Here is a 27,991-nt window from a genome sequence, read left to right as displayed (position 1 = left end):
AATGCACATAAAACAAAAACAAAAACAAACAAACAAACAAAAAACACTAAAAAGTTTATTGATATTATATATGAATGGGATACGGAAGAAAAAGAGAAATGACAAGCAGAATATTTATACATTTATTTATAATGAAATTATGGTCTAATTATTTACAACATACAGGAAACCAGAGAATAAGTTTGTACAAAGCCAGTCTGCAAAGTATTCAAAAATGTGCAAAAATGACACTCAGTATCTCAGACACTCCTGGCTCAGCCACCAACCCATTCCTTCACTTCCACACATCAATACTTAACCCATTCCTGGCTCAGCCAATTCCTTCATTTCCACACATCAATATTTGATACAAAAAAGTTCTTTTGGCAAAACCTGCAATGCCAAGAAAAAAGGACAAGTTGCAATTTCAGTCAGAGCTCACCACCCTATCAGTGTCATCACAGGCCTTTCTTCACTGCAACCAGATGAGTGTTTCATCTCTGTGATGAGTTCTGACCAGCTTTTCTCATGTTTTCTTTGACCCAGCTGAAAAGGAGGAGCTTAGAAGGGCAGTGCCAAAAGCAATGGCTCTCTGAAACAAGTGTGCCTAAAGGTGCCAGCTTTGGATCATCCCAGTAAAGAAACAATGCAAAAATAACTTCATTTTCCTATTTAGGATCCAGTTGTATTTGACCATTTAAATTAGTAAAACAGCATTTTCCAAACAGAAAGAATCCAAATGGAAAGAGGGATGAGGAACTCTCTTAAATGTAAGTACTGGAAGAAAGGATCTTAAAACCATTTCCTACTAATAAATAGTAAGGCTTTGTTTGTAACCAGTTATCAAAATTGACCCAATAGTAATAAAATACAAATAAAACTTTCTTTACAACAGAGTTGAGGCTGTTCATTTGGAAAAAGCTAGACCAAGTCAAACATATACGGCAATGACTCTGTCCTGTTTCACCGGACAAGCACATTTCATCAACTGTTAAAAAGCTTTGACAGGTATTTGTGATTCTAAGTGAGTAACGGATGTTATGCCACTGCAGAAATAGGGTTTTAAAGAATGGCATCCCTTTATGACAGGGACACCACATCCCTAATGTCTTCAAAGGTCCAAGATGGCCCCCAGAACAGGTCCCAGAGTCTTGTTTAATCAAGTGCATGCATTATTGCTAAGAAGAGTCACCGAGGGTCAAAGCTCTGTCCACTATCTCCTATGGGGCCATCCAGAACGGCATCTGCTGTTTAGCTCTTGGCTGTGATGAAGGGTATTGATAGCCCAAACTCCAGCCCTGTGGAAAGCTACTTGCATTTTTATGGCCTCCATGTTCTTCCTCTTCATCAGAGGAGTCTGCAGCGTAAGCTACTAAGCCAAATCCCTTCTCTGCTGTTTTCATCTTCTTGGCTGGATAATCTAGAAGAGAGAACAATCCCAACCCCATTCCCACCAAGAAAAAAAAAAATACCATAAATTCGTTAATTAAAAAAAAAAAGATGTTAATTTTAAGTGGTTAGTTGGACACCATTTTGTAGTCACAGGGTCAATGGTCACCCCAAAACGTTGATGATCACACGAAAAACAGCCAGCATCAGCAAATGAGAATCCACCAGAACCATGTAAGAAAACAGAGAAAGAAAAAAAAGAGAGAAAAAAAAAAGAAAAAAGAAAAAAAAAAAAGAAAAAAGTAAAGTTAGCAAGTGAGTCTCTGAGAACTAACATTTCACCTCTTAAAGAGCTAAAAGAAAAGAAGAAAAGAAAAACTACTTTTTCTTCTGTTCATTTTTACCAACTGGAGGCAAGGAACATAAAAGATGCCATGCCCAGGATGTAGAGTTCCGGGATGCTGTACAGTGATGGGCTCAGATCCCCACACATAGGGAAATTAACTTTTCCTAAGTCTACATCAGATGACCTCCAGTCAGACAATATGAGCAACAGGATTTTGAAACGACCTCCAATCATTAGTATTTCCTAGGACTTTTACGTTACTGAAGATATGTTGGCAACTCTATTCCCAACAGACTGGTTAAAAATAAAAAGCTATATACTATCTTTATAAATTAAAAAACATTATTAGCCAGTAGGTTATAGAGGTTGGATTAAGTCTGAATGACCGACAGGTTAGAACACTAAAGCTCATGAGCGCCCTCCTCACCCCACCCCCAGCTACACTTCACTTACCGTGGCTTCCTGATAAGGACCCAGACCCATTTCTCTCATCAGACTCTGTTTTTATTCCAGTCACTGGAAAGGCGGGTGGAGGCATCAACTGCCTGTCAAAAGCATGACATTTCTTTTCAGAGAAATTCAATAATGTTAAATTACCTAGCCAAACAACAATGACAACCGCTGATATGAGTAACTAAAGACTGCTTATAAGACCGCAATTCTATCAACAAGCCAGTCTAAATACAAGACCATATCAAAAATAGGTTCAACCACTGAAAGAGGAATTCAGTTCCCTCCTACACTGTCAAAGCCTGAGCTATCTGTCTGGCTAAGGTCACAAATAAAAAAGGTGAATTCATGCAATACACCCTAAACAACACACCAATTCAAATTATCTCTATCTATGATACGTTTGCTTTTTCTTTTTAAACTTTACTTCATTTTTATGTGTATGGGTATGTTGCCTACACAAATGCCAAGTTCCCAACCAAGGCCAGAAAAGGGTGGTGGATCTCTCGAGACTGAAGTTAGCAACCCAGTTCCTCTGAGTAGCTCTTAATTCCTGAGCCATCTCTCCAGTGCCTACCCTTTTTATTTATTTTTTTTTTTTGAGGCAGTCTCATTTAGCCATGGACAGCTTCAAATTTGATGGTCTTATTAAACTCTTGATCCTCTTGCCTTACCTCCTGAAAAGGCATGTACCGCTACATCTGAAGTAGTAAAAATGGCTTGACTGTATTACTACTTCTATGACTGCCTAATCTTGGGAAAATGGCCCCAAAACAAAGAAACTGCCTCTGAGACAGTGAAGTGGGTTATCATCCATTTTATCCAGTTTTCAATTAATTGTTCTATTCCAATTAACTCACCTGTCCCTCTCTCGCTCTTTGCCTGAGGAACTTGCCGGCTTCGATCCTGCGCCTTCTATCTCATTCTGACTGGAGAAGCCTGTACCTAAATTAGTCATATGAATGGGTCCATGCTATGAGCAGAAAAATACAGTAGCATTAGCAAATCTACAACTGCTGCATTGACTTTAGCTCCTTAATGTAACTGTCAAGTGCCTCATCTTTCTGACAAGGTGCCATCAATTAAATGGCATTACATATTCTTTGGGTTTTGTGAGAATAACTATAGTCAAGTAGGGGGTTCTTGTTTCTATAGAACTTAGTCAAGGGAAGATGCAAGTCACTGTTTAACCAACTGCTCTACCTCCAAATGGCTTCTTCTAGTGACTGACATTAATTGCTTAAGGTTTTGGTCTGAAGATGTCTTGAGGACTGTGAAAAAACATAAAAAGTGCCTCTCCTGATAAAACAGCAACAAAACTACTCTTTCCTGGAACCCAGGATTAAAGGCAGGGCCCTGTGCACACTACACATGCTCTACCACTGAAGTATACCTCCTCTAAATCATCTTTGTCAGTGACTATGTCATCACTCCATTTCCACAGGTTTTTCCTGGTGGGAGAGCAAGGTAGAGCTGAGAGAAATTGTCCTTTCATTTTTCAAGGGGGCAAACAACAAACTGAAAGCCAGAGGTTAAATAAAAATTATGATTTTGAAACCTGACAGCTTTTGGTTGAGTGGCTTTCAAAACTTTCAATTATTTTGAATAAGCAAAAGCATTAAAACTTAACACAGTTCCTGAATGTTGGTCATGGGAGACTTCCCTCTACACTGCTTTATCACACTGATCTCAAAAACAAAAAACTGACAAAGGAGACTCACTCTTGCTTTAAATTCCTCAAGAATAAAATGCTAACCTAGTTGAATTCTGGAAAAGGATAGGATGCAAATTCTATTTAAAAGGAGAACACAGCAGGGCAAGGTAAAATAAGGAAGACTGGGTGTTTATTTAACCTGGTATCCAAGCAGTCCAGATTCCCGTTCATCAGGCAGCTCCTCTGTGAATCGCCTCTTCTGTGACTGGGGCTGAGCTTGAAGTGGGGGCTGGGGCTGGGGCTGGGGCTGGGGGCCAGCAGGCAAGGCAGTTTTGACAGGAGCAGCAGGAATAAAAGGAGCACTTATCGGACTCTAGGACCAAAGAAACCAAGGAGGAATAAAGTATGAGATGTTGAATGAATGAGTAATGTTGAGAATGGACCTGAATAGGCAGCACATTTGATACACTCATCCTCCCAGAAATATCAATCAGTGTGAGTGCTCTGATTCTCAGGCTGAACCTAGCATGTACTTGGACCACTGGGAGAACATACACTACTCACTGACCAGGAAGTTCCAATGCAAGAACAATAAGCACGTATCAAAAAAAAAAACAAAAACAAAAAAAAAAACTTCTATTACAAACAAACATGTATATTTTTGCCTTTTTTACATCCTTTGTGATTCTATCATTATGTCACCTTCACATAAGAAAATCCAGAAGTCTTTGTACAGCAAGTTATACTACAAGATTACGTAATTTTATCCACTATACCATTTTGCATCTCAAATACAAAGAGCTGTAAGTAGCTCAAAGCTAAGGACTTTTGAATCTGTCTTAAGTAAAAAAAAAAAAAAAAAAAAGTAAAATAATGGCCAGGCACGGTGGCACAGGACTGTAATCCCAGCACTCTGGGAGGCAGAGACAAGCAGATCTTTATGAGTTCAAGGCTGGCCTGGGGCTAGAGAAGATGGCTCAGCAGGTAAGAGCAGCTGTTGCTATTGTTGAGGACCTTGGTTAGTTGCCAGCACTCACATAGTTCATCCAGCTCTCAACTGCCTGTAAGGTGATCTAATGCCCTAACATCTTCTGGCACCAAGGTCATATACATTGCATATATATATCAGCATACTGTTGGGGGTTGGTCTGGTGCTATGCATTAGGATGCTAATTATTGGCCCCCCAAAAATCTGGTTGCTGCCCAAATGAGCAGACACTCAAGTACCCCAGAATGATGTTTGTAACCTTGCCTAAAAACTTGTTCCTGTTTGACCAATAAAAAGCTGACACTTCGATAGGAAAAATGGGGCAGGCATGGCTAAGGTTCAAGGACTTTGGGTAGAGGCAGGATCTTGGGAAGGAGATGGAACAGGAAGAGAAAGGAAGAAGGGTTAGTGTGGATAGAACCACATGGGCCAGGAGAAAGGACACAGAGAATGTCATGGAAAGAAACACCAAGACAAAAAATATAAGCAAGTACATAAGAGTTTGGATAGGGACTGGAGAGTTGGCTCAGAGGTTAAGAACACTGGCTGTTCTTCCAAAGGTCCTGAGTTCAATTCCCAGCAACCACAGGGTGGCTCACAACTATCTATAATGAGATCTAGTGCCCTTTTCTGGCGTGCATGGCAGAATACTATATAAATAATAAATAAATCCTTAAAAATGCTAAAAAGAAAGAAAAGATGTGGATATAATGTAACCCAGATAGGAATGGTTAAGGCAGACAGCATGAAATGAGGGCCCACAGGTAGACAGCAAGGCAATAGCTTACTACTACAGTTTTTACTAATAATCCGTTACAATGCTCCAATTTAGTCTTTCCCTTGCCACTGAAAAATTGTAGTTTTCCTAAAATTCTGTTTCGTTACTTATTTTATTGATATTACTGGGGATTAGAATGAAGGCCAAGAACTCCATTGCTGAACTTTCTCTATCCGCTAAAATTGGATTCTAAAATTGTCATAGGCCTTAGTTTAAGTAAGATTTTGTCTCACAAGTGTTACTTAACTTTTCAGAACCTGCATTTATAACACAGAAAACAAAATAGTAACATGTAAAATAACGTTTTATTCACCTAATTTTCAGTTGTTGTCTTGGAGGCTTACTGCTTCCTTCTGCTAACCTAGGCCAAGGCCTAGAAGAAGCTTCTACGCTTTCTACACCCTAACACAGGCCTAGAATGTCTTCAGTCTGAGGCTTTTTTTTTTTTTTAAGGTTTATTTATTTATTATGTATACAGTGTTTTGTCTGCATGTACACCTGCAAGCCAGAAGAGGGCATTAGATCTTATTGTAGATGATTGTAAGCCACCATGTGGTTGCTGGGAATTGAACTCAGGACCTTTGGAAGAGTAGCCCATGTTCTTAACCTCTGAACCACCTCACCAGCCCAAGACTTACACAAGTTCACCCTTTCTTGTTCTTTCTGAGCTCTGGGCTGCCTGGTTTAACTCAGCTGTTCTTGCACAAACTCCTTTCCCAGCCAACTTATTCAGTATGGCCTTTCTCTCAACCCCTGAGTTGTTCTACCTTTTCTCAAACTATCTCCAGCTCCTTCTCATTCTCTGAGGTCACCTGAGTTCTCTCTAGGCTGAAGAAGCCAAAGAGGAATCTTTAATGTTTCTTTATCTTTTTTTTTCTTTCGCAAGACAGGGCTTCTCTGTGTCACCTTAGCTCTCCTGGAACTCACTCTGAAGACTAGCTATGTAAACCAGGCTGGCCTCAAACTCACAAAGATCACCCTGCCTCTTCCTCTCTCTCTTGAGCACTAGGATTAAACACACGTGCCACCACACCCATCTTCCACTGAAAACTTTTCACAGCACTCAGAAACAATACTTAAGGGTCTACGGAGAACATAATGCCTGTGAGTCAGGATTGGCTTGGGCCTAAAATAACACAAATCACTTAGCCTATAGTAAAGTACAAGTGACATCTCTCTTAAGGATGGGTTTTATGGACTAAGAAGCAATGCTCAAGATTTAAAGAGAAAAGTCTGGGATAAACAAACATAATATTATGAGGAATATGGGTGAAGTCTAGTCCTATAGTCAGCAAAGGATCACTAGGTTATAAAATACATCTTTGACCAGCATTCCAGGAGAAGACAGGTTATAAATCTCCTTCCACAGAAGAAACACGCCCGTGTGTTTAACTTTTCCTGAGCTTATCTCTGTACACAAGGTCATTTCCCTTCCCCAGTGAAAATACATGTTAATGTAAACTTAACTAAATATAGCACAGTATGTAGGGATATAGGCAGGTGTAGTCACCTCCCCCTTTTAAGATATTTTTTAAATTGTCACTCAAGTACTTACGTGTTCCATAATAGCTTTACACCATAGAAGATTTTATAAACATGATTAATATCTTATGAACTACAAAACTTTAAGGGTTTTTTGTTTTGTTTGAAACAGGGTTTCTCTGTATAACCCTGCATGTCCTGGAACTTGCTCTGTAGACCAAGCTGGGCTCAAACTCAGAGGTCTGCCTGCCTCTGCCTCCCAACTGGTACAATTAAAGGTGTGTGACACCACCACCCAGCTATAAAACTTATAAAAACATTTCCTAGTGTAAGTTGGACCAGTTATCTTTTTCAGTTGTAATGGGTCATAGAAAGAAAATACACTGATATTTTCTGGAGCCGCCAGAACCCCAGGTCATACTTGTGGCTAGCTCTGTAGCTTACTAGATAGGGAGAGGTATTTTGTGTGCCTTCAGTAAACCATATACAAATTTCTACATACCTGACAGCAGAGAAGATCCTAGACAAAGACAGCCATAGTTTCAGATGTCAAGCTGATGCCCATTCATTACTAATTATGCATTATGCCAGGGGTGTGCAAGACACACATCTACCCAGTACTTGGGAGGCAGAGGCACAGGGATCTCTGTGAGTTTGAGGCCAGCCTAGTCTACAAAGAAAGTCCAGGACAGCCAAGGCCACACACACACACCACCAACAACCCTGTCTTGAAAAGAAATTAAAATGTAAATAATTTCAAAACCTAAAAGTTTCATGGAGGAAGAATCTGTTGGAAGGCTAATATATAAGATTTTTAGGCTGTACAAGAAAAGTGATTTTTTGGAGAAAACTTTCAAATAATGAAATTTCTATTGAATACCTTTTTGGTTTAACCTCCTTTGACCTCCAACGGAGACTATTAATTATCTAGAAAAAAACATTTTGAAAAAAAAAATTTGGATTTTAGTGAGGCTAGCCTGGTCTACAAATCCAGGACAGCCAGGGCTACAAAAAGAAACCCTATTTCAAAGTTTGTCTTTCTTTTCTTTCTCTCTCTCTCTCTTTCTACGTATGTATGTATGTATGTATGTATGTATGTATGTATGTATGTATGTATGTATATGTGTCTGGTTTTTCTGCACAGGGTTTCTCCCTATAGCCCTAGCTGTCCTGGAAATGGTGGCTCTACAGACCAGAATGACCTCTAACTCACGAAGATCCACCTGCCTCAACCTCCTGAGAGCTAGGATTAAAGGCATGGGCCACCAGCGCCTGGCTTACTCCTATATATTTTTTAATTTATCTTAAGCCTGTTTAAAATTTTATTATTAAATTTTTATATTATATAAGAATATAACTTTTGGGGCTGGAGAGATGGCTCAGAGGTTAAGAGCACTGGCTGCTCTTCCAGAGATTCTGAGTTCAAGTCCCAGCAACCACATGGTGGCTCACAACCATCTATAATGAGATCTGGTGTCCTGTTCTGGCCTGCTGGCATACATGCAGGCAAAACACTGTATATATAATAAATAAATCTTAAAAATATATATAACTTTTAAAAATGAAGTTTCAGTAATAAAAATAAAATTTATTTAGTTAGTATTAAACATATGCAGCATAATTTCTGAGGATTTTGAGGACCATCTATTATGCATACCTGGTTTAGTTACTCGCTTTGTAATAAAGCTTTCACTTGTAAAAGTCACAAAATTAAAACATTTGTAATTAGCATTTTGTAAGGATAGTTCTGAGCATGTTGTAAAAGAACCTGGTCATTTGTAAGGTCACTGACTATTAACTTGTATGTCTTAATTATCTTTTACAGTTTACAACAATTTATATTTAAACACAAAACTTTGGAAAGTTCCCAGATGACAATTATCAGAATAAAGCTTTGGATTCTATTGAAAGAGAAAAGTGTCCAGGATAAGAGCCTAGGGAGGAAGCACTTGTAGCTAACATAAAGATGGGTTCTGTTGGCTAAAAGGACTGCTCAGGATTTTGTGGGGATTCAGCTAAAGGCTGGCTCTGCAGATTAGCAAAACATCACTACCTTTTGGATGGAAAACAGGCAACATGTGGGCTAGAGAGGTGGCTCAGAGGTGAAGAGCACTGTCTGCTCTCCCAGAGGTCCTGAGTTAAATTCCCAGTAACCACATGGTGACTCATGACTATCTATAATGAGATCTAGTGCCTCCTTCTGGCATGCAGGTGTACATGTAGTCAGAACACTGTATACATAATAAATCTTAAAAAAAAACAAACCAACGAAAAAGGCAACATGCACACCCCTTCACTGAAGAGGAAAAACTGCTTCTTTAACCATGCTGCTTTCTGTAAACTGTGCACAGCTCTGGGTAGTGGTGCACATCTTTAATCAGGTACCTAGAGGCAGAAGCAGGTGGATCTCTGTGCGCTTTTAAGGCCAGCCTGGTTTACAGAGTAAATTCTGAGCTAATCACAGCTCTTCTTTTGTTTGATTTTTCAGGACAGGGTTTCTCTGTGTAGTCATGGAACTTACTCTGCAGACCAAACAGGCTGGCCTAGAACTCCTGCCTCTGCTTCCAGAGTGCTGGGATTAAAGGCCTGCACCACCACCACCCGGCCTACTCAAAGCTCTTACAGACACCTGTACTCACACAGACAATCCCACCCTCAAGCCCCACACACAGGTAGGAAAAGGCTGAAAAGCCCCCTAGAACTGGAATTAGAGGTATAGTGTGGGTGTTAGGAACCAGTCCAGTCCTCTGTACGGTAAGCATGGGGGCTGGGGAGATGGCTCAGAGGTTAAGAGCACTGCCTGTTCTTCCAAAGGTCCTGAGTTCAATTCCCAGCAACCAAATGATGGCTCACAACCATTTATAGTGAGATCTCGTGCCGCCTTCTTGCCTGCACTCGCACATGTAGGTAGAATTCTATGTAAATAATAAATAAATCTTAAAAAAAAAAACAAACAAAAAAAAAAACATGCAACCACTGTGTCATCTCTCAAGCCTCCAACTGTTGTTTTCTTTTTTGACACACAGTCTCCTACTGACCTGAAACTCCCCTCATAAACTATGTGGTCCAGAGGACCTCAGGATCTCTGCCTTCCAGGCACTGATATCTTAAGCCATGCCACCAGACCTGGATTTATCTTTTTTTTTGAGATAGTTTCATTGTGTAACCCTTGCAGGCCCACTCTTGAGATTCACTGGCCTCTGCCCCCCACATGCAGGGATTAAAGGTGTTCACCATATGCCAGTCACACACATACAGATTTTTTTTTTTACATAAGATCAAATGCTAGGTCCTCGTATTTCTGTGACAGGTATTTGACTGACTGAGCTCTACCCAGCCCCTACAATGTTACTGCCAAGATGAGAATAGCTAACTCAGAGCTGAGTAGTCAGGTGTCATCCTAGCACATGAGAGGTAAAGACAAAAGTTTTAGCATTTAAGGCAGTGTGGATTATATGAGAACACTTCACATAACAAAATGTCAAGTATCTTAAGGGGTAAAGGCACTTGTTGCACCCTGGACTTAGTCTGGAACTCACAAGGTGGGAGGAGAGAAAAAAACCCTCTTCTATCCTCACATATTGTCCTCTGACCTCCCCACATGTGCAATGGCATGCATACAAAAATCCACATCATAAAAATACATAAATACGGGCTGCAGAGAGAAGGCTCAGCGGTTAGGAGTACTTGGTGGTCTTGCAGTGACCCCAGGTTTAGTTTTCAGAAACCACAAGTAGGTTCTCAAATGTAGTTGTTACCTCCAGATTTAGGGGATCTGACCCTTCTGGCCTCCACAGCACAAGAACACACATGGTGCATACATACATACAGGAAAACAAACATTAAGAAAAAAACCTGCTCTGTTCCAACCACTAAGAGGTGTGTGCTAGAACACAAAGCTAGGGACGGGGAATACTGACCTGCCACTCATTTCATAACTAAAGAATGCAGTCACACTCATTAGGTATTTCTATAGCTTATGTACAGCAACAAGTGTCCCTGTGACCGAAATTGCACAGCCCCACAGTCTAAAACTTATCACTAAGTGCTTCATATAAAGTCTTCCAATGACCCCACTTGGAACAGCTAAATGAGGCAAGATGTGTGAAGCTAATTAAAAGCTGTGGAAATGAGGGTGTATTATCCCAAAGTCCTCAATAAGTTGGTGCGGGGACACAGAAGACAGCAGGGCAAAATACAGACTGGGACTGACTTCAGCTTTTCCCCAAGTTCAACAATAGCATATTACATATCCTGGCGTCCTACCTGTCCAGTGCTAGCTGGAGGCTGCACTTGTGTTATCGGATATTGTGTTGGCACAGGTGGGACTCCAGTAGGTAATGCTGGCAAGACTCCAGGTGCCAATGAAACAGCTGGTGGCACTATGGTTGGTACTCCATAGGGAGGCTGAACTGGCTGCTGAGGAGGGGGAACAACAGGGTAACCAGACTGATAGCCATTGGATGGATAATATGGTGGTTGAGGAGGGACACTACTTATAGCAGAGGGTTGTGTATAGCCTGAGGGGGGAAGAAAAAAAGTGTTTAATCAGCTGCAGCAGAATGAAACATTTTACCTGATTATTAAACAACACTAGGAAGATAAACACTGAGGCACAAATGGCTTTCTAAATACCCTAAGTTGAAGGGACCACCACCAGGGCCCTGACAACTAGTCTAGCCTCAAGGATCATACTTAGACGTAAATATTGGTTCCAAAATATTTTAACACATTAAATTATACACACCTGGTAAAGGTACAGCAGTATTAATTTGATTCACAAATCTAGAATATTCAGCATGAACCTGAAGAATGAAAAGCAAAGTTAATAAAGGCCAATCCCAAGTGACTTCGTATTTGTAGGGGTATGATTATATACTAAAACCAAAGGAATTGGGAATTAAAATATTTCCCCTGATGCTCTGAATTAAATGAGTTAAAGGGACTACTAATGAGTATGTAAATTCCATACATCAGCAGGGAGCATAATCCTAAATACCCAAACTACTCAATTCTGGAGCACAAATCATTCAGAAAGCTACACAGTTAGAGAAATTAGGAAAATTTACTAGCATAAATGGTAAGAATTCATTTAGTGCCAGGTGTGGTGGTGCATGTCTTTAATCCCCGCACTCAGGAGGTGAATTCAAGGCATTCATTCATCATTTTGTATCAGGAAACATGCCTTCATGTAAATCCCAGATTAATAAAAAATTTAAGTATCTTATCTAAGTGGCTCTTTGCATTTGCAAAACCAATATATTAGATACACATGTATGGATGCTCCTGTCTGTTTCTGTTTTTGGGTGTTGTCAAAGCAGCTCTAAGGTGATTTTTTTATATAGTAATGGCTCCCTGAATGCTTGCTATTCAAACATTGGAGACTGAGTTCAGATTCTCAGCACTCAAATTTTAAAAAAAGGCAGGGCTGGCCACACTCACCTACATATGACCCCAGCTCTGGCAAGGAACAAGTCAGTGATCACGCTGGTCTAGCCAAGCTGGTGAACTGGCCAATGAAACTTAAAATAGTGACTGAAACATTTGGTATTTTAGTGTTATCTAGTTTTTAGCCATTAATGTGAGAGATCTAGAATGTTTGCCTCGAGCACACCAGTGTATCTAAAATTGATATAAAAGGATTATAAAATAGTTATTGCAGAACTTGTAAGTCTTTTGAAGTAACCATCAGTTTTGATGCTTTAGATTCTTAGATTTTACGTGTTTTTTACGAGTGTTTTTGCCTGCATGTATGTGCACCATGTGCATACCTACAGATGCTTTGGAGTCATGGTGTGGGTGTTGGGCATCGAACGTGCGTCCTTTCCAAGAATAGCTAAGTGTTCTTTTTTTGTTGTTGTTTTTAATCAGGTTTATTAACAACAAAGAGAAGCATCCTGTGACATTTTCAAGTGCAAACTTTGCTTACGTTTCAGTCTGAGAAAAACCAAGTTCTTTCCCAGTGATAACCAGTAGATTAAATTTTCATTGTTAGACTCCTAAGACAGGCTGAAAACCTGGACCCCCAAAGAAAGCCACTAATCTATGTGACATAATCGTCCACTAATCCATTAATAAATTATTTTTCCTGTTCCTTCCGTATTCTTCCATGTGTAGATTAAACAGATTACACTGTAATTAAGTTTGACTCTTACAAAAGGCAGTGTTTCAGAGCAGTGAGTTACTGGGAGGCCAGTGTTCTATTTCTTTTAGTGATAATTTACAGCAAAGAACAGAAGCACCCCCATTCCAAGTTGTCTCATCTTTTTCCACTTAATAGAGATAAACAATGTCTCAGAGGGGTATAGTTCTGCTTTTTGAGGTCTATATTCCTTTTTTTTTTTTTTATGTATACAATGTTGTGCGTGCATGTACACCTGCATGGCAGAAGAGAGCACCAGATCTCATTATAGATGATTGTGAGCCACCATGTGGTTGTTGGGAATTGAACTCAGGACCTCTGGAGGAGCAGTCAGTGCTCTTAACCTCTGAGCCATCTCTCCAGCCCGAGGTCTATATTCTAATCAGGCTCCAGATCTCTTATAGAAGGATGCTCTTTGAAGAAGTAAGGCTATGGTTATATTGTTATGATTCTTAATAGACACAAAGCTTTAAAATCGAAATGTAAATTCCTCCTATTAGACCAGCTAAGTGTTCTTGACCACAGAGATGTTCTCCAGTCCCTTGATGTTTTCACTAAGAGTTTATTTGGAATGCAGGAGAAGCTGAAAGAGGTATCAATATACACATTAACTTATGCAAATGAATTGGTAAAGACCTCTACCAGTCCCTTCAAGTGCATTTTTTTGTTTGTGTTTTATTTTACTATATGAGACAGGGTCTCACTATGCAACCCTGGATATCCTAAAATTGCTGTGCAGACCAGACCGATCTTGAGCACACAACTGTCTGCCTCCACTTCCCAGAGTAGTAGGACTGAAAAGTGTGCCAGTACGCATGGCTCACTCAAGTACATTTTCTCAACTCTCATACTTTCTTTTGTGGTCATCAGCTACATAGTTAAACTACTGTCATGATCAGTGTCTTAGAGCTTTTATTATTGTGCCAAAGCACCATCACCAAAGCAAGTCGGGGAACCAAAGCAAGAAAACTGGCTCACACTTCCGTATCAGTGTTCATCAAAGGAAGCCAGGACACATGAACTTAAACAGGACAGGAACCGGGCTGGAGGCAGGAGCCAATGTAGAGGCTGTGAAGCGGTGCTGCTTACTGATTTGTTCCTTGTGACTTGCTCAACCTGCCCTCTTATAGACTCCAGGACCATCAGCCCAGGGATGGCACCACTTAGAATGGGCTGGGCCCTCCCCCATCAATCACTAACTAAAATGCCCCACAGGTTTCCTACAGCCCATCTTATACAGGCATTTTCTCAGCTAAGGCTCACTCTCTCTGATGACCCTAATTTGTGTCAAGTTCACATAAAATTAGCAAACACAATCACCATTATTGCATGTAATGCAGACTATTCTATCACATCATGTGCTCCAGATGCTCATTACACAGTTAAGTTTTAGTTTAGCTTAATGACAATTTAACACAATTATATCTTTATTTACTTTTTAAAGATCACATCAAACTCAGGAGGGGCTGATTATACGTCAGTGATGGAGTATACAGCTATATACCTGAGACCCTGATCTCTCTCTCTTTCTCTCTCTCTCTCTCACACACACACATACTCACTGTTTGTAAGAGGTTCTCACAGAGCTTCTTGGCAGCCGCCAGGCCTTCAGGCTTGGGATGACTACAAATAAGAATAAAGCGCAAAATCAAAAGAGCAAAAGCTTCTCTTTTTATGCTATTGTACACACTTACTTTAGCAGTCATTAAATAAAGCTCAAATCCAGCCCTCTAATATCATTAACAGGAAGCCCTTTTGTTTGTTTCTTTCTGTTATTGTTTTGAGAAAGGATGTCACTATGTAGCTCTGGCTGTCCTGGAAATGTGCAAATCAGGCAAGGCTCAAACACAAAGTTCCGCCAGCCTCTGCCTTCCCAAGGGGTGTGCCACCATCCCCAGCCACCACCATAAGTCTTTCACATAATAACTACTATCTACCATTCTTTGCTATATCTATTTTATACTGACCCTCCTTTGGATAACTGTACTTTTGACATTAAAAAAAAAAAAAACAATGGGGGCTGGAGAAATGTTTCAACATCTAAGAGCATTTACTGCTTTTCTAGAGGACATGGGTTTGATTCCTAGTACCTACATGGTAGCTTACAACCATCCTTAATGCGAGTTCCAGGTGATTCAGTATCTTCTTCTGGACTAGTCCTGTACCAGGTACGTACACAATATATATACATATGTGTAGGCAAAACATTTAAACACATAAGACAGGGAGAGGGAGGAGAAAGAGAGAAACTAATTCCGGTGTCACTAGTAATCTTAGCACTTGGGGAGAGAGGAAGATCAGAAATTCAAGGTCACCCTAGACTACACAATGAATATAAGATCAGTACAGTCAACATGAGACCCTGTTCAAAAAATTAAAATAAAACCCCTTTAACCCCAGCACTATGGGGCAGAGGCACGTGGATCTCTGTGAATGGGGCCAGCCTGATTTACAAACCGAGTTCTAGGACGCTAGGGTTATGCAGAGATCCTGTCTTGAAAATAACACTGCCCCCTTCATCCACATACAACCCAGCAAACAGCAGAGTAACATCAGCACCAAGTTTAAATCAGTCATTATAGGCAGAGTGCTTGCCTAACACCTAACCTTAGGGCCACCAATAAAGTTTATTTTCTAATCACAGAATAGAAGCTAAAGACTTGAACTACAGCCACAACAAACCCTTCTAATTCAGCTTTTAAAAATTCATCTTAAAATATTTTTCTTTGGGCTGGAGAGATGGCTCAGAGGTTAAGAACCCTCACTGTTCTTCCAAAGGTCCCGAGTTCAATTCCCAGCAACCACATGGTGGCTCATAACAATCTATAGTGAGATCTAGTGTGCAGGCAGAATGCAGTATAAATAATAAATAAGTCAATAACAAAATATTTTTCTTTGTTTTTCCTTTATGTATATAGGAGTTTTGCTTGACGCCTGTTGTCAGGTGCTACTTGGGTACTGGAAATCTATTGCATGTCCTCTGGAAGAATAGCAAGTGTTCTTAACTGTTGAGACAGCTCTCCAACCCAAGTTTTTCTAAATTCTTAAAATATTAAATTTTGGGGGCTGGAGAGATGGCTCAGAGGTTAAGAGCACTGTCTGTTCTTCCAAAGGTCCTGAGTTCAATTCCCAGCAACCACATGGTGGCTCACAACCATCTATAATGTGATCTGGTGCTCTCTTCTGGCAGGCATGCAGGCATAGATGCAGGAATAATACTGTATAAATAATAAAACTTTTAAAAAATATTAAACTTCATTATTTTTAATTAAATGTAGGTATGTGCATATACATACCTAGAGGCCAAAGACATCATATCCCCTAGAATTGGATTTACAGGTGGTTGTAAGCCATCCTACTTGAGTGACAGGGATGAAATTCATGTTCTGTGGAAAAACCACAAGTGCTGGGGAACATCTCTCCAGCTCCACCTTAATTATAAAGTTATCATTCCAAGCTTACTTAACTCCACATGAAGGTTTTTGAGGAGTATTTTTTTTTTGAGGCACTCTAAAGAGACCTAGGCAGGACTGACATAAAGGATGACCTTGGAGCCCAGCTCTCTTGTCCCACATCTCCAAGTCATTGCACACACAGAATGGCCTTAGAGATCAGCTCTCCTGTCCCACATCTCATGTGAGGGTTGCAGGTTTTCACCACCACACCTGAGTCCTGCCTTACCCACCCCCCACGCCCCCCCCACGCAGCCTTTTTTATTTTGTTTTTTGAGACCAGGCTTCTCTGTGTAGCCTTGGCTGTCCTGGACTCACTTTGTAGAGCAGGCTGTCTCGAACAGTGATCTGCCAGGCTCTGATTCTTTTGAGTACTTGGATTACAGGAGAGCACTACCATGCCTGGCTTCAGATTTCATATTATTAAGCCTAGTCTCTCATGTTTTTTTATGAACTATACCAGCCTGCACTGAGAATGATTTGCATGTTCTTAGCTTTTATCCATACCTGATATAAATATACATGGGTTCAAAAGCTTCTCGGCCTGACGCTGGCTCAATGCAGCCTGAGCCTTTGCCTCGCAGGAAAACTTTGGCACCAGTTTCGATTTGAATGTGTTGCAAATAGGAGCAGCCTGGACCTTCTACTTTCTCTTTAACATTAAAAGTGGGCACAGCATGTTCTAGACCCACAAACAATTTATCTTGCACATAATGCATCTGTAAGAAAACAGAGTACTTTGATTAATAACAGAGACAATAATAATCTTGTAGAAAACCATTATACAAAGCAGTGCAATCTTCTACATACTTAGGATCACTTTTTCATGGATCCTTGAAATTTTCTATCATAATCTCCAAGATTTGCTTTTGGAGACACAGTATTACCTCAGCTCAGCAGTCCTGAAATCCTCAACACAGCCTCAGCCTCCTAAGGAGGTTTAAAATGGTGTCTTTATGCCAAGTTGACAAAGGGTAGACTTATGGTTGCTAATGTTAACATATGTCGGAAAAGGGAACCTCATTTAAAAAACTGCCCCATCAGACTGGCTTATAAAATGTCCGTAGGACACTTTGTTAATTGATGCAGAAGACCCAACCCTAGGCAGATAGACCTGGGCTGTGTTAAAAAAGGTTGCTGAGCCCAATGTGGTGGTGCAGGCTTTTAATCTGCACACTCGGGAGGCAGAGGCAGGTGGATCTCTGTGAATCTGAGGCCAGGCTGGTCTACATACTGAGTTCCATGACAGCCCAGGCTACATAATGAGACCCTGTCTTGGGTCGGGGAGGTAGGTGAGCTTTCCAGTGTTGACAACCTTGCTACATGACTCTCACAAATGCTCTCCCTCATCCCTTCAGAAAGAAGAAACACAAGAAGCAGAACCTGGTGCAGAGCCCCCGACTTCTACTTTATGGGTGTGAACTTCCCAGGATGCTAGTCATGTGTGTTGGCCACTTTGCCGTTCTGTTAGCCTACACAAGGAAAAGCAATGCTGACAGGAGGATATTCTTTCAGGAAGAGACAGCACTGGAAACACCTAACTCAGGAAGAGTGGGAGGTACCCCAGTGAACATACTTTAGATATACAAAAAAGGAAGAGGCCACGTGTGATGGCTCACACCTGTAATCCCAGCAGTCGGGGAGGCAGAGGCAGGCAGATCTCTGTGAATTCAAGGCCAGCCTGGTCTACAAAATGAGTCCAGGACAGTCAAGGATTCACAGAGAAACCCTGACTCAAAAAACATAAAATAAATGAATGAATAAAAAGGAAGAGAGGAAGAAAGGGAACTGGAAGGCAGGAAGGAGGGAGGGAGGGAAAGGAGAGGGAGCTGAGGAAGCTAGGGCGTGCAACCCATGAGGTAACATTCCTCCACTGGTTGTTACCTCATGCGCCTGCTTGACTTCCTCTTTATTCATCTATCCATGATAGATTATAACCCAAAACCTGAGATTGATCCTTTCTTCAGGTTGCTTTTTGTCATGGTGCTTCTCATAGCAACAGAATGCTAAGTAGAAAAAGGCCTCTGCCATATGCCCAACTTTCAATATTTTCTAGTTTCTAAAAACATACCTTAACTGATAGAATGCTTCCCTAGCACCACATAAATAGGACATGGTAGCATATGGTGCTAAATCCTGACCTGGGTGGTGAAAGCAGGGGGATCAGAAGTTTCTGGTTATCCTTTGTTGTACATGGAGTTCAAATCTAGCCAGGGACCCATAAGACCCTGTATTTGTTTTCCTGCTTGTCCCTGAGTGCTGGGATTAAGGGCTTGTGCCACCAAATCCCACTCCAAGAGCCTACTTTTTGTTTTGAGACAGGGTTTCTCTGTGTAACCTTGGCTGTTCTGGACTCACTTTGTAGACCAGGGGGCCACAAATGATTCGCCTGCCTCTGGCTCCCTGAGTGCTGGGATTACAGGTATGCACTACTGTACCCGGCTCCCTAAGACCCTATCTTAATGAAGACTTAAATTTTTGGAGTTGGGGCTATACCAGTTAGCAGAGTGGTAGCCCAACATGCATGGAGTCTTGGGCTTGACCCCAGCACTGCATAAAAAACTAAGCATAGTAGCACATATTCTAGGGCCCAGGAAGTAGAGGCAGGCATATCAGAAGTCAAGGTTACTGAGGCTAGTCTGAGGTACATGTGAACATATGGAGCTAGAAGTGTAGCTTAGGGGAAGAGTGCTTGCCTAGCATATTCTACCCACTACTTTAACAAACCAGCACCACAAAACCTAAAACCCTCATGCTCTTGTACCTATCTAACCTACAAAATAATTATTCTAGTCAGCACGACATCTGAGTAAAACATACATACATACATACATACATACATACATACATACATACACACACACACACATACATACACACACACACACCAGAATACAGTGCTGGAAATGTTGGGTAGCACAGTCAGCCCTGTGGTTTTCTCCAGCAAGGGCTGCTCTCTCCACCCCTTTATCTAGGAGGTGTGTATCAGCAAAGCCTTGCTTCATCAGACTCAGCCTTCTTGGTCCTCCAGTTGTCAAGCTTACACACCACACAATCTGTATGCCCTTTGATCTAGCAACCTCCTCCATTTTAAATCCTATCAACATAAAGTTTTTACTTAGATGGTATTTGTTAGTCAATATTATTATAGAATACCTACAGCTTACACACTTTCAATTCCAAAACCCAGGTAGCCAGAACTAAAGAAAAAGCCTGTCTCATATATATAAATAAAAATTAAAAATCTGGTAATTCTCAGGTTAGAAATTTGGCATTGTTTTTCTTCCTGTGTATTATTTTGCAAAGACTTTTCATTTATTTGTTTTTTGAGACAGGGTTTCACTTTGTAGCCTTGGCTGTCCTGAACTCATTTTGTAGAACAAGCTAGCCTCGAACTCACAGCAATCTGCCTCCCTCTGGCTCCTGAGTGCTAGGATCATAGGCATGTGCCCCCAGGCCTGGCTGCAAAGACATTTTTATAACACTAACAACCTCTTGCCAAAACCTACTCCTGACTGGAAGGAAGGCTTCTGATTAATAGCAGGAGACAGCTGAGCAATGGGAGCTGGTTGGTGGTAGACAGTGACTGTGGCACCATTAAAAGTTGGACTTGTCCCTGTGGCAGCCTTCACCACTCCGTTGGTGATTATTTCTTTGATTCGGTTTACAGCTCCTAGGGAAAGATTACAGACAGTAAGACACTACACAAGGAGTCTGGGAATACAGCTCAGTTAGTACTTACACTGCATTCATGAGGCCCTAGGTTTGAGATTATGCGCAACAATTAACTATTACAAAGAATGAGTTGACTGGGACCAAAGATATACACAGACCAATGTTCAATTATATAAACCTCAATTCAATTTTTAGATTCTACAAATATGGAACTCCTACCTCTCCATACCTCACAGTCCACTGATAAGAGTTCATAACCAGCAGTTAAGAGCAGTTATTACTTACTGTCTACTAACTCCCGTGTCTGCCCCTGAACATGAAGATACAATGGACGATCCCTATAAAAAGAAATAGAAAAGACTGATCCCAGAGCTAGGAAGATAGATCAGCTGGTAAACTGAAAGACCTGAATTTGGTCAGTCAAAACACATTTTTAAAAAGGTATATAATCCTAGTACTGGGGAAGTAGAGAAAGAAGAATCCCTGAGACTCACTGGTCAGCCAGCCTGACCTACTTAGTAAGCCCCAGGCCAACAGAGAAACTGCCTTTAAAATTGTCTACTGGAACCAGGCATGATGGCACAGACACCTAATCCCAACACTCAGGGGAGGAGGCAGGAGGACCTCTGAATTTGAGATGAACCTGATCCACACAGTGAGTTCCAGGACAGCCAGAACTATGCGGCTAAAAAGAAAGGGGCTCACTGGCCAGCCATTATAGTCTAAATTGTGCCTTGCAGGGTTAGTGAGAACATGTGTCTCAAAGTGAAGGTGGGGAACAGAAAATACCCAATGTCAACCTGTGGCCTCCTCACATGCATGAACTAACTCACTCACATTCTCTCTCTTCTTATTCTCTCTCTCGATGAGGAGGTTCAAGGTTATACTCAGCTATTTATGAAGTTGGAGGACAATCAGAGCTACAAGAGACCCTGGCTTACAGTATAAAGACATCTTACATATTTTTTAAAGATTTATTTATTACAAATACAGAATTTGGGGCTAGAGGGATGGCTCAGTGGTTTAGAGCACTGTCTGTTCTTCCAAAGGTCATGAGTTCAATTCCTGGCTACCATATGGTGGCTCACAACCATCTATAATGTGAACTGATTCCCTCTTCTGGCAGGTCTAAATGCAGATAGAACACTCATATACATAAAATAAATAAATCTTAAAAAAAAAAAAAAAAAAAAAACCAAAAAAACAAAAAACAAATACAGAGTTCACCTGCATGTACACATGTGCACCAGAAGAGGGCACCAGATCCCATTATGGCCGGTTATGAGCCACCAGGTGGTTGCTGGGAATTGAACTCAAGACCTTTGGTAGAACAGTCAGTGCTCTTAACCTCTGAGTCATCTCTCTAACCTGATATCTTACAGATTAACAGAAAGGAAAAACTTAAAAACTGAGATACCTAATATTACATGTCCAAAAAAGTAAACATAAAAGGTCTGGGAACGTAGCTCAGTGGCTGAGCCTATCGTTAGCTGGTATGTAGACTACTGGGTTCAGTTCCAAAAGGGAGCTTGGAATAGGTTTTACAATACAGTACCAGGCTTGCAACACAGACCAGGCTTCACAGGCTTCTACCTGTGAGTGGATTAAAGGTCCTCACTACCATGCCTGACACGTGGAAACTATTTCTATAGGAAAAAGAGGTAGGTTAGTAGGTGTGTATTTTGTATTCCTGTGTACAGGGCACAATTAAAGCCAGAAGTTCACATCTTGAGTTTTTTTTTTTCTTTTTAATTTTGCATCCACATATGTCTGTGAACCACATGCATACCTGGTGCCCCATGACAACTGGAACTGGAGTTATAAACAGTTGTAAGTCACCATGTGGTCCTCTGCAAGAGCAGCTGAGGCATCTCTCTAGCCCAGAATGACCACTCTTAGCTTTTTCTCAGTCTTTCATGGAGACCCGAAGCTTACCAATTCGGCTATTCTGGATGGCTAATAACCACTAGGGATCCATGCTCTGCCTCAGCTTCTCCAGAGCTGAGAATATAAACCACAAGCTGCAATATCTCAGTAGTGGGATATTCAAACTCAGGTCCTCACACTTTCATCACAAGCACTTTAAAAATTGTGTTATCTTCCCCAGCCCAGGAAAAATGTTTTAAGTATTAATCATACTCCTAAAAAAACATGAAATGAAATCTAACAGCAATACCCTTCAAGTTACTAATCAAACACCTTTAGCACATCTAACCTAAGAAGAGCAAACATGAAGTGGACATCCTGTCTTTCCCCAAACCACATGATACACACCCAGGTCCCACTTTGGCTTTCTCCTCAGTCGTCATGAACCGTCCCCGAGTTGACACAGCAGCCCCACTAAGCCGACTGATCTAAAAAAAGACAGTTCTATTAAAATATGGCCAAGGACCGAAGCACAAGATACAAAAAGTTCACATAAACAAATACACATATGAAACTGAAAACAAAACTATACAGTGGGATTAAGGCCTTGATATCAAAGAGCAGGGCTACTTTGCCCCTCCATTTCACCAGGTATAAACTGTCCTGTATCTAACATTTTGATTGTATCAAACCCCCCCAGGGAAGTCACCCACATCTGTTTCATTATTGTCCTCTGCAGTTAAACCCAATCCTGGTTTTATGACCTAAGCCCACTAGGAATACTTGTGCTCAAAAGCATCTTTCTAGATTTACTTGCCACCCTTCCCAAATTGCCCTAAGTCCCACACACCTCATCTTGAGTCTGTCCTCGAGTCAGCAAGTTCCTACACGTCAGAGGCACATCATTGATTTCTACTTCAGCCACCACCAGGTCATCTTTGCTTTTATTGCTAGTTAGGCCTTTCCCAGGAGCCTGAATCTACAAAATAGAAAAAAAAGAAAAAGAATTAAAAGCATTTATAATGATTACAGTTGTTTAATTTACAGCTATCTCAAATCCCACCTTCTTCCTGGTTTTTCCTTTACCTACCAACAAAAATGTTTTTAGTTAGTCATTCTTCACAAATGATATAAAAAAGAAATAAAGCCTCACTTAAATGCATCATAGGACTGTAAGACAGCTCAGCGGGTAAGGAAAGGCATGCATAATCTTTCAGCCCAAGTTCAGTCAAAAAACAAAACAGCAACAAAAGAAACACAAGGTAGAGAACAGACTCCACAAAGCAACACCTGTATACACACACACTTTGAAAAATATGTCCAAATAGTGGCTAGAGATAAAGCCTGAAAATTAAGAACACTGACTATAGCTGGGTGTGGGCACACAAGCCTACAATCCCAGAACTTAAGGAGTTAAAGTTCTTAATTTGAGTATAACCCAAAGTATACTTTTTTTTTAAAAAAAGATTTATTTTATTATGTATACATTAAGCCTGTGTGTATGCCTGAATGCCAGAAGAGGGCACTAGACTTCACTATAGATGGTTATGAGACACCATGTGGTTGCTGGGAATTGAACTTGTGGCCTCTGGAAGAAGCAAGCAGTGCTCTTAACCTCTGAGGCATCTCTCCAGCCCCCCAAAGTATACTGAGTCTGAGTTCGAGGCAAGCCTGATCTACAGAGAGTTCCAGGAAAATAGAGATTACACAGAGAAACCCTGTAGGGAGTGTGAGTAGCACACAAACTGCTCTTCCAGAGGACCTGGGTTTAGCTCCCAGCACCCACATGGTGGTTTACAGTTATCTGTGACCTCCAGTTTCAGGGGATCTGATGCTAAGCATATACACATGGCATACACATAATAACAAAACTACATCATGCACGCAGACTCAATTTAAAACGTTATTATCAGCTTTAATCCTAGCACTGGGGAGGCAGAAGCATGGGAGGCAGAGGAAAGAGGACCTCTGTGAGTTCAAGGCTAGCCTGGTAGAGTTCCAGGACAGACAGCATTGTATAGAGGTTCTATCTCAAAACAATAGCAACAAAAAAATCCTTCAGAATTATTTTTATTCTTTCTTAGACAAGGTCTTGTTATACACTCCAGGATCTCATAAAACCCAGACTGACCAGAAACTTGTTATGTATCTATAAACAACTGTCCAGCTTATATGCACTAGGGGCCGAAACCCACGGCCTCGGCTGTGATAAGTAAGCATTCTACGAAGTACACTACAACCACCTCATAAATTTTATGGTAGTACAGAAACTACAGACTAGAAGGTAAATTAAGGGTCAGAGTTACGATGCTTCACAAATCAATTCTTTGACTGTTTATGGAGTTAAAACTGCAGAAAGAAGACACATGACAACCCACACACCTCACTCAAGCACTAGAAGCTCCGTGTGTGCGACTCTTTTCTTTAGGTTTACATTTTGTTGTACTTTATTGTATGGTTTAGCTTCATGTTCAAAGTTTAATTAACTTGCCTAAAAACAAAACAATCAAAACACAACTTATTATCTCATTTTAGCTCATATTTAATTGTACTGAATCATTAAAATACATTATTTTAGATCTAATTAATTTTTTTGTTTTGTTTTGTTTTTAGAGACAGGATTTCTCTGTGTTCCAGCTGTCCCGGAACTCACTCTGTAGACCAGGATGGCCTCAAGCTCAGAGATTTATCTGCTACTGCCTCCTGACTGCTGGGATTAAAGACCTATGAAAACCACTGCCCAACCTCAGAGAGATTTAAAAATTTTATTTTAACTCCTGAGTGATGGCCACACAAGCATTAGGACTGAGTTTTATTTCCCAGAATATATGAGCTGCGGCAGATGTGGTAGCTTGCAGCTGTCCTATAATGCCCCTAGAGCAAGGTAGGAGCAGACACAAGAAGCCTGGGCACTCAAGTGACTGCTAGCCCAATATACACACAGCAATGAACACAGAGACCTCAAACAAGATGCAAATGAAGGCTGACACCAAGGTTATCCTCTGACCTCCATGTTCACCATAGCAAAATACATACGGATGTTCTTACAAACACTCTGCACATCATAGCAACACACTCACCAAACGCCAGCAAGATCATAAGTGGGTAAAGATGCTTACTGCCAAGCTTGATAATCTTAGTTCAATCACTAGATCCCTCACATAGTCAAGCCCCAAAGTGTGACACTTGAGACACATACACAAATAAGTATTTTTAAAACATTCACTTGATTTACCTGAAATTCATGTATCAGAAACATATTGCTTTAAATGTCTATAAAAATTGAGTCAAATTTATGAGCATAACAGCTAGTTCATAAAAGTAACAAAACCGGCCCGGTGGTGGTGGCATACCCCTTTAATCCCAGCCAGCACATGGAAGGCAGAGGCAGGTGGATCTCTGAGTTCCAGGCAAGACTTGGTCTATAGAGTTCAGGACTGCCAAGGCTACACAGAGGAACCCTGTCTCGAAAAACAAAAATCAAAACAAAACAACCAAAAAAGTAACAAGCCAAATTGAAAGTGCTTGACCTCAGGATGTGATGATGAAGCTCACCTGTCAACACCAGCACTTGGGAGAGAGGCAAGGGGGTGGCAGCCTGGTCTACATACATACATAGTCTGTACCAAGGGAAAGACAAAGCCCTCTGCCTTATCGAGAACACTCTAACTTTAGCAAGAATACTGGGTACTCCCCAACGCGAACATCACTCTATCCATTTTCACCTTCATTAACTCCAGTGCAACTGGACTATGCAACAGAAAGGCTACAAAAGCACAAGTAGCAGAGCGTCTTCCCCTCGAAATACCTTCTCGGCGGCATTCTGAGACGGTTTCAGCTTCCCTTTGGCCATGAGCATAGCATTGATCTTGGCGGCCACTGCAGCAGCAGCATCCAAGGCTCCTGAGGGAGCAGCCGTGGTTGGGCCCCCAGGGCTCCCCGCGCTGCTGGTGACCTCCCCACCTGGGGCCGCTGGCGGCAGGAAGAGAAGCGGGGCTGGAGCCGGCTGGTCCCATTTGCTGCGGCGCCTACAGGTAGGAAAAGGAAAATACTGGGGCCTCAGGCCTTCCTTTGTGTTGTTCTCTTAGTACACCGTATTCCATTTCCCCTGTCATGTTCCATATTCATCACCGAGTTTCCGATCTAAAACTCAGTTACATTCCTCCAAATTCCCACGTCTTTCAACCCCCTTCCAAAACATTCCTCTTTCCTGTCACTTCCACTCAAAAGACTCAAGCGGGCGCGGCACGCTCCTGCGTCTGCCTTCTCCTTGGTTCGCCCTTCTACAACACTGAGTTCCCTTGTCCCTCGCACCTCGGCCGGCTTTTTTCCGGCGCCCGAGGCCTGCTCAACATTCGCTCCAGAACCCCAGCTCGGCCGACCGACGCGTCCCCCTTGAGGGCTGTGCACCCACACGCAGCCTCCCCGGCCTCCCTCGCCCGGGCCCGGGCTCGCCGTCCCCGCCCGGCCCGCGAAGGCCCTACCCGCCGGCTGCAGGATGTGTCGCGCTCCCTGCGGACATGGCGGCCGGCTCTAGTCAACCACCCGCCAACTACCCACCACCGCCCTCCCGCCACTTCCGCCCCGAGCGTGACGCACACTCTCTTCCGGCCGTGAGGGAGGGCGGTTCCGGTGAGAACTCTTGATGCCGATTGGACTCTCGGTAATTTAAAGCGTCTGGGGTTTCTGTGACAGGCAAGCCTACGACTTTCCGGCCCGTTCCTTTGCCCTTAAGAAAAATGGCTGCTCTGTTTGACTTAAAAGCGAAGTACGCGCAAGCAGAATCCATCTTTATTGTGGGCACGCTAGCCGCTTGGAAGACAAGAGAATGAGCCGAATTTCTCCTAGTTCAGTTTGCTCACGTGGAGTCCCAGCCTGTAGCTGAAGAGAAATCTTCCCGTGACTCCAGCCCACTTCTCGATTCAGTTTATGAAGAAAGAAAGGATTCTTTCCAAAGGTCATTTGCGCAACTTCCTTTTCTTTCTTTCTTTTTGTTTTTCTTAGGGATATGAAGCTCCAGTCCGTTGCAGGGCCTTCTCTTCTGGTGCTGTTAGTGGCCATGAGCATAGCATTGATCTTGGCAGAAACTTAAGCCCTTGTACAACTGTAGAGTTATGAAACAAGCAAAAAGTGACGAAAACCTGCGCAGCGTGGTGAGGCATTTAAAAAACCGAGGCTAAGGACTGAAAGATGGCTCTGGAGGTAAAAGCACCAGCGGACAAACACGACGATCTAAGTTCGATCCCTGGAGCACACAACGAGCGTTGTTCTCCCAGCTCCACGCATGCGTGCGCACGCTTAAGTCAAAGAAGACCCTAAGAGAGGTGCTAAACCAAGTGGTTAAGAGCTGTGACGGTGGAGATTAATAATCCCGTTTATGAAGTCCCCTTCACAGCAAAGACTATGTGTTTGTGCTTGTTTGCCTTTTCAAAATACTTAAAAAGCTTTGAATGCTAAGGAGTTTCAGTTGAATCTGGAAAACAGATCCTTAACGTTTATAGAAGCACTCTTTCAACAGAGAAAACAAACCCAGCATGCTAGCTTACAGAGGTGCTTACGTTTCCACGTAACTCATAGAATAAAAATTCACTTAAAAGCTAAGTCATTTTCTTTTAGGCATATAATAAATAAATGCCAACTTGTGGTAGGAATGAAGCCAGAGCTGTGTGATGTCACCCCCATCAGCGTGAGGTGCTCCCTTAACCTTAGGACACTGGACAGTCTTTGCCTTTAACTTGGAAAAGAATTTCAGGCAGTGATGACACGTGCCTTTAATCCCAGCTCTCAGGA

The 27,991-nt window shown here is 41.7% G+C and overlaps 1 protein-coding gene and 1 non-coding gene across 3 annotated transcripts; both read right to left on the bottom strand.

Annotated features, from left to right (window-relative positions):
- Window positions 1-108: 108 nt before the first annotated feature.
- Window positions 109-26,759, bottom strand: Khdc4 (KH domain containing 4, pre-mRNA splicing factor). Of its 2 annotated transcripts, XM_055625472.1 has the most exons (14): window positions 26,686-26,759; window positions 26,010-26,229; window positions 23,052-23,180; window positions 22,610-22,689; window positions 20,621-20,673; window positions 20,170-20,333; window positions 17,168-17,379; window positions 14,771-14,831; window positions 11,814-11,871; window positions 11,333-11,586; window positions 4,018-4,191; window positions 3,025-3,137; window positions 2,168-2,259; window positions 109-1,399 (listed from the first exon to the last, which is right to left on the bottom strand). In XM_055625472.1, exons 1-14 carry the CDS (start codon window positions 26,721-26,723, stop codon window positions 1,200-1,202), a joined length of 1,848 nt encoding a protein of 615 aa, XP_055481447.1. In that variant the 5' UTR covers window positions 26,724-26,759; the 3' UTR covers window positions 109-1,199. The 2 variants fall into 2 exon arrangements, 1 of the variants encoding a protein (XP_055481447.1); XR_008722216.1 differs by lacking the exon at window positions 109-1,399 and having other exon boundaries at window positions 2,184-2,259; window positions 3,025-3,109.
- On the bottom strand, window positions 19,565-19,692 carry LOC129690245 (small Cajal body-specific RNA 4). Its single transcript, XR_008722252.1, has one exon. It is a non-coding gene; the product is annotated as a small Cajal body-specific RNA 4 (non-coding RNA).
- Window positions 26,760-27,991: the final 1,232 nt, after the last annotated feature.

This window comes from Psammomys obesus, unplaced genomic scaffold (genome assembly GCF_907164565.1).
Source record: "Psammomys obesus unplaced genomic scaffold, mPsaObe1.curated_primary_1811, whole genome shotgun sequence".
In the NCBI taxonomy this organism is placed as follows: Eukaryota; Metazoa; Chordata; class Mammalia; order Rodentia; family Muridae; genus Psammomys; species Psammomys obesus.
This window is presented reverse-complemented; position numbering and strand designations above follow the sequence as displayed.

Coding starts and splice junctions, on each gene's coding strand:
- Khdc4 (XM_055625472.1), bottom strand. CDS start 26,723: ATGTCCGCAGGGAGCGCGACACATCCTGCAGCCGGCGG. Junction 17,380..20,169: donor AGCCTTCCTTCCAGTCAGGA/GTAGGTTTTGGC, acceptor GTTTTCTTACAG/ATGCATTATGTGCAAGATAA. Junction 11,872..14,770: donor GTGAGAACCTCTTACAAACA/GTGAGTATGTGT, acceptor TTCATTCTTCAG/GTTCATGCTGAATATTCTAG.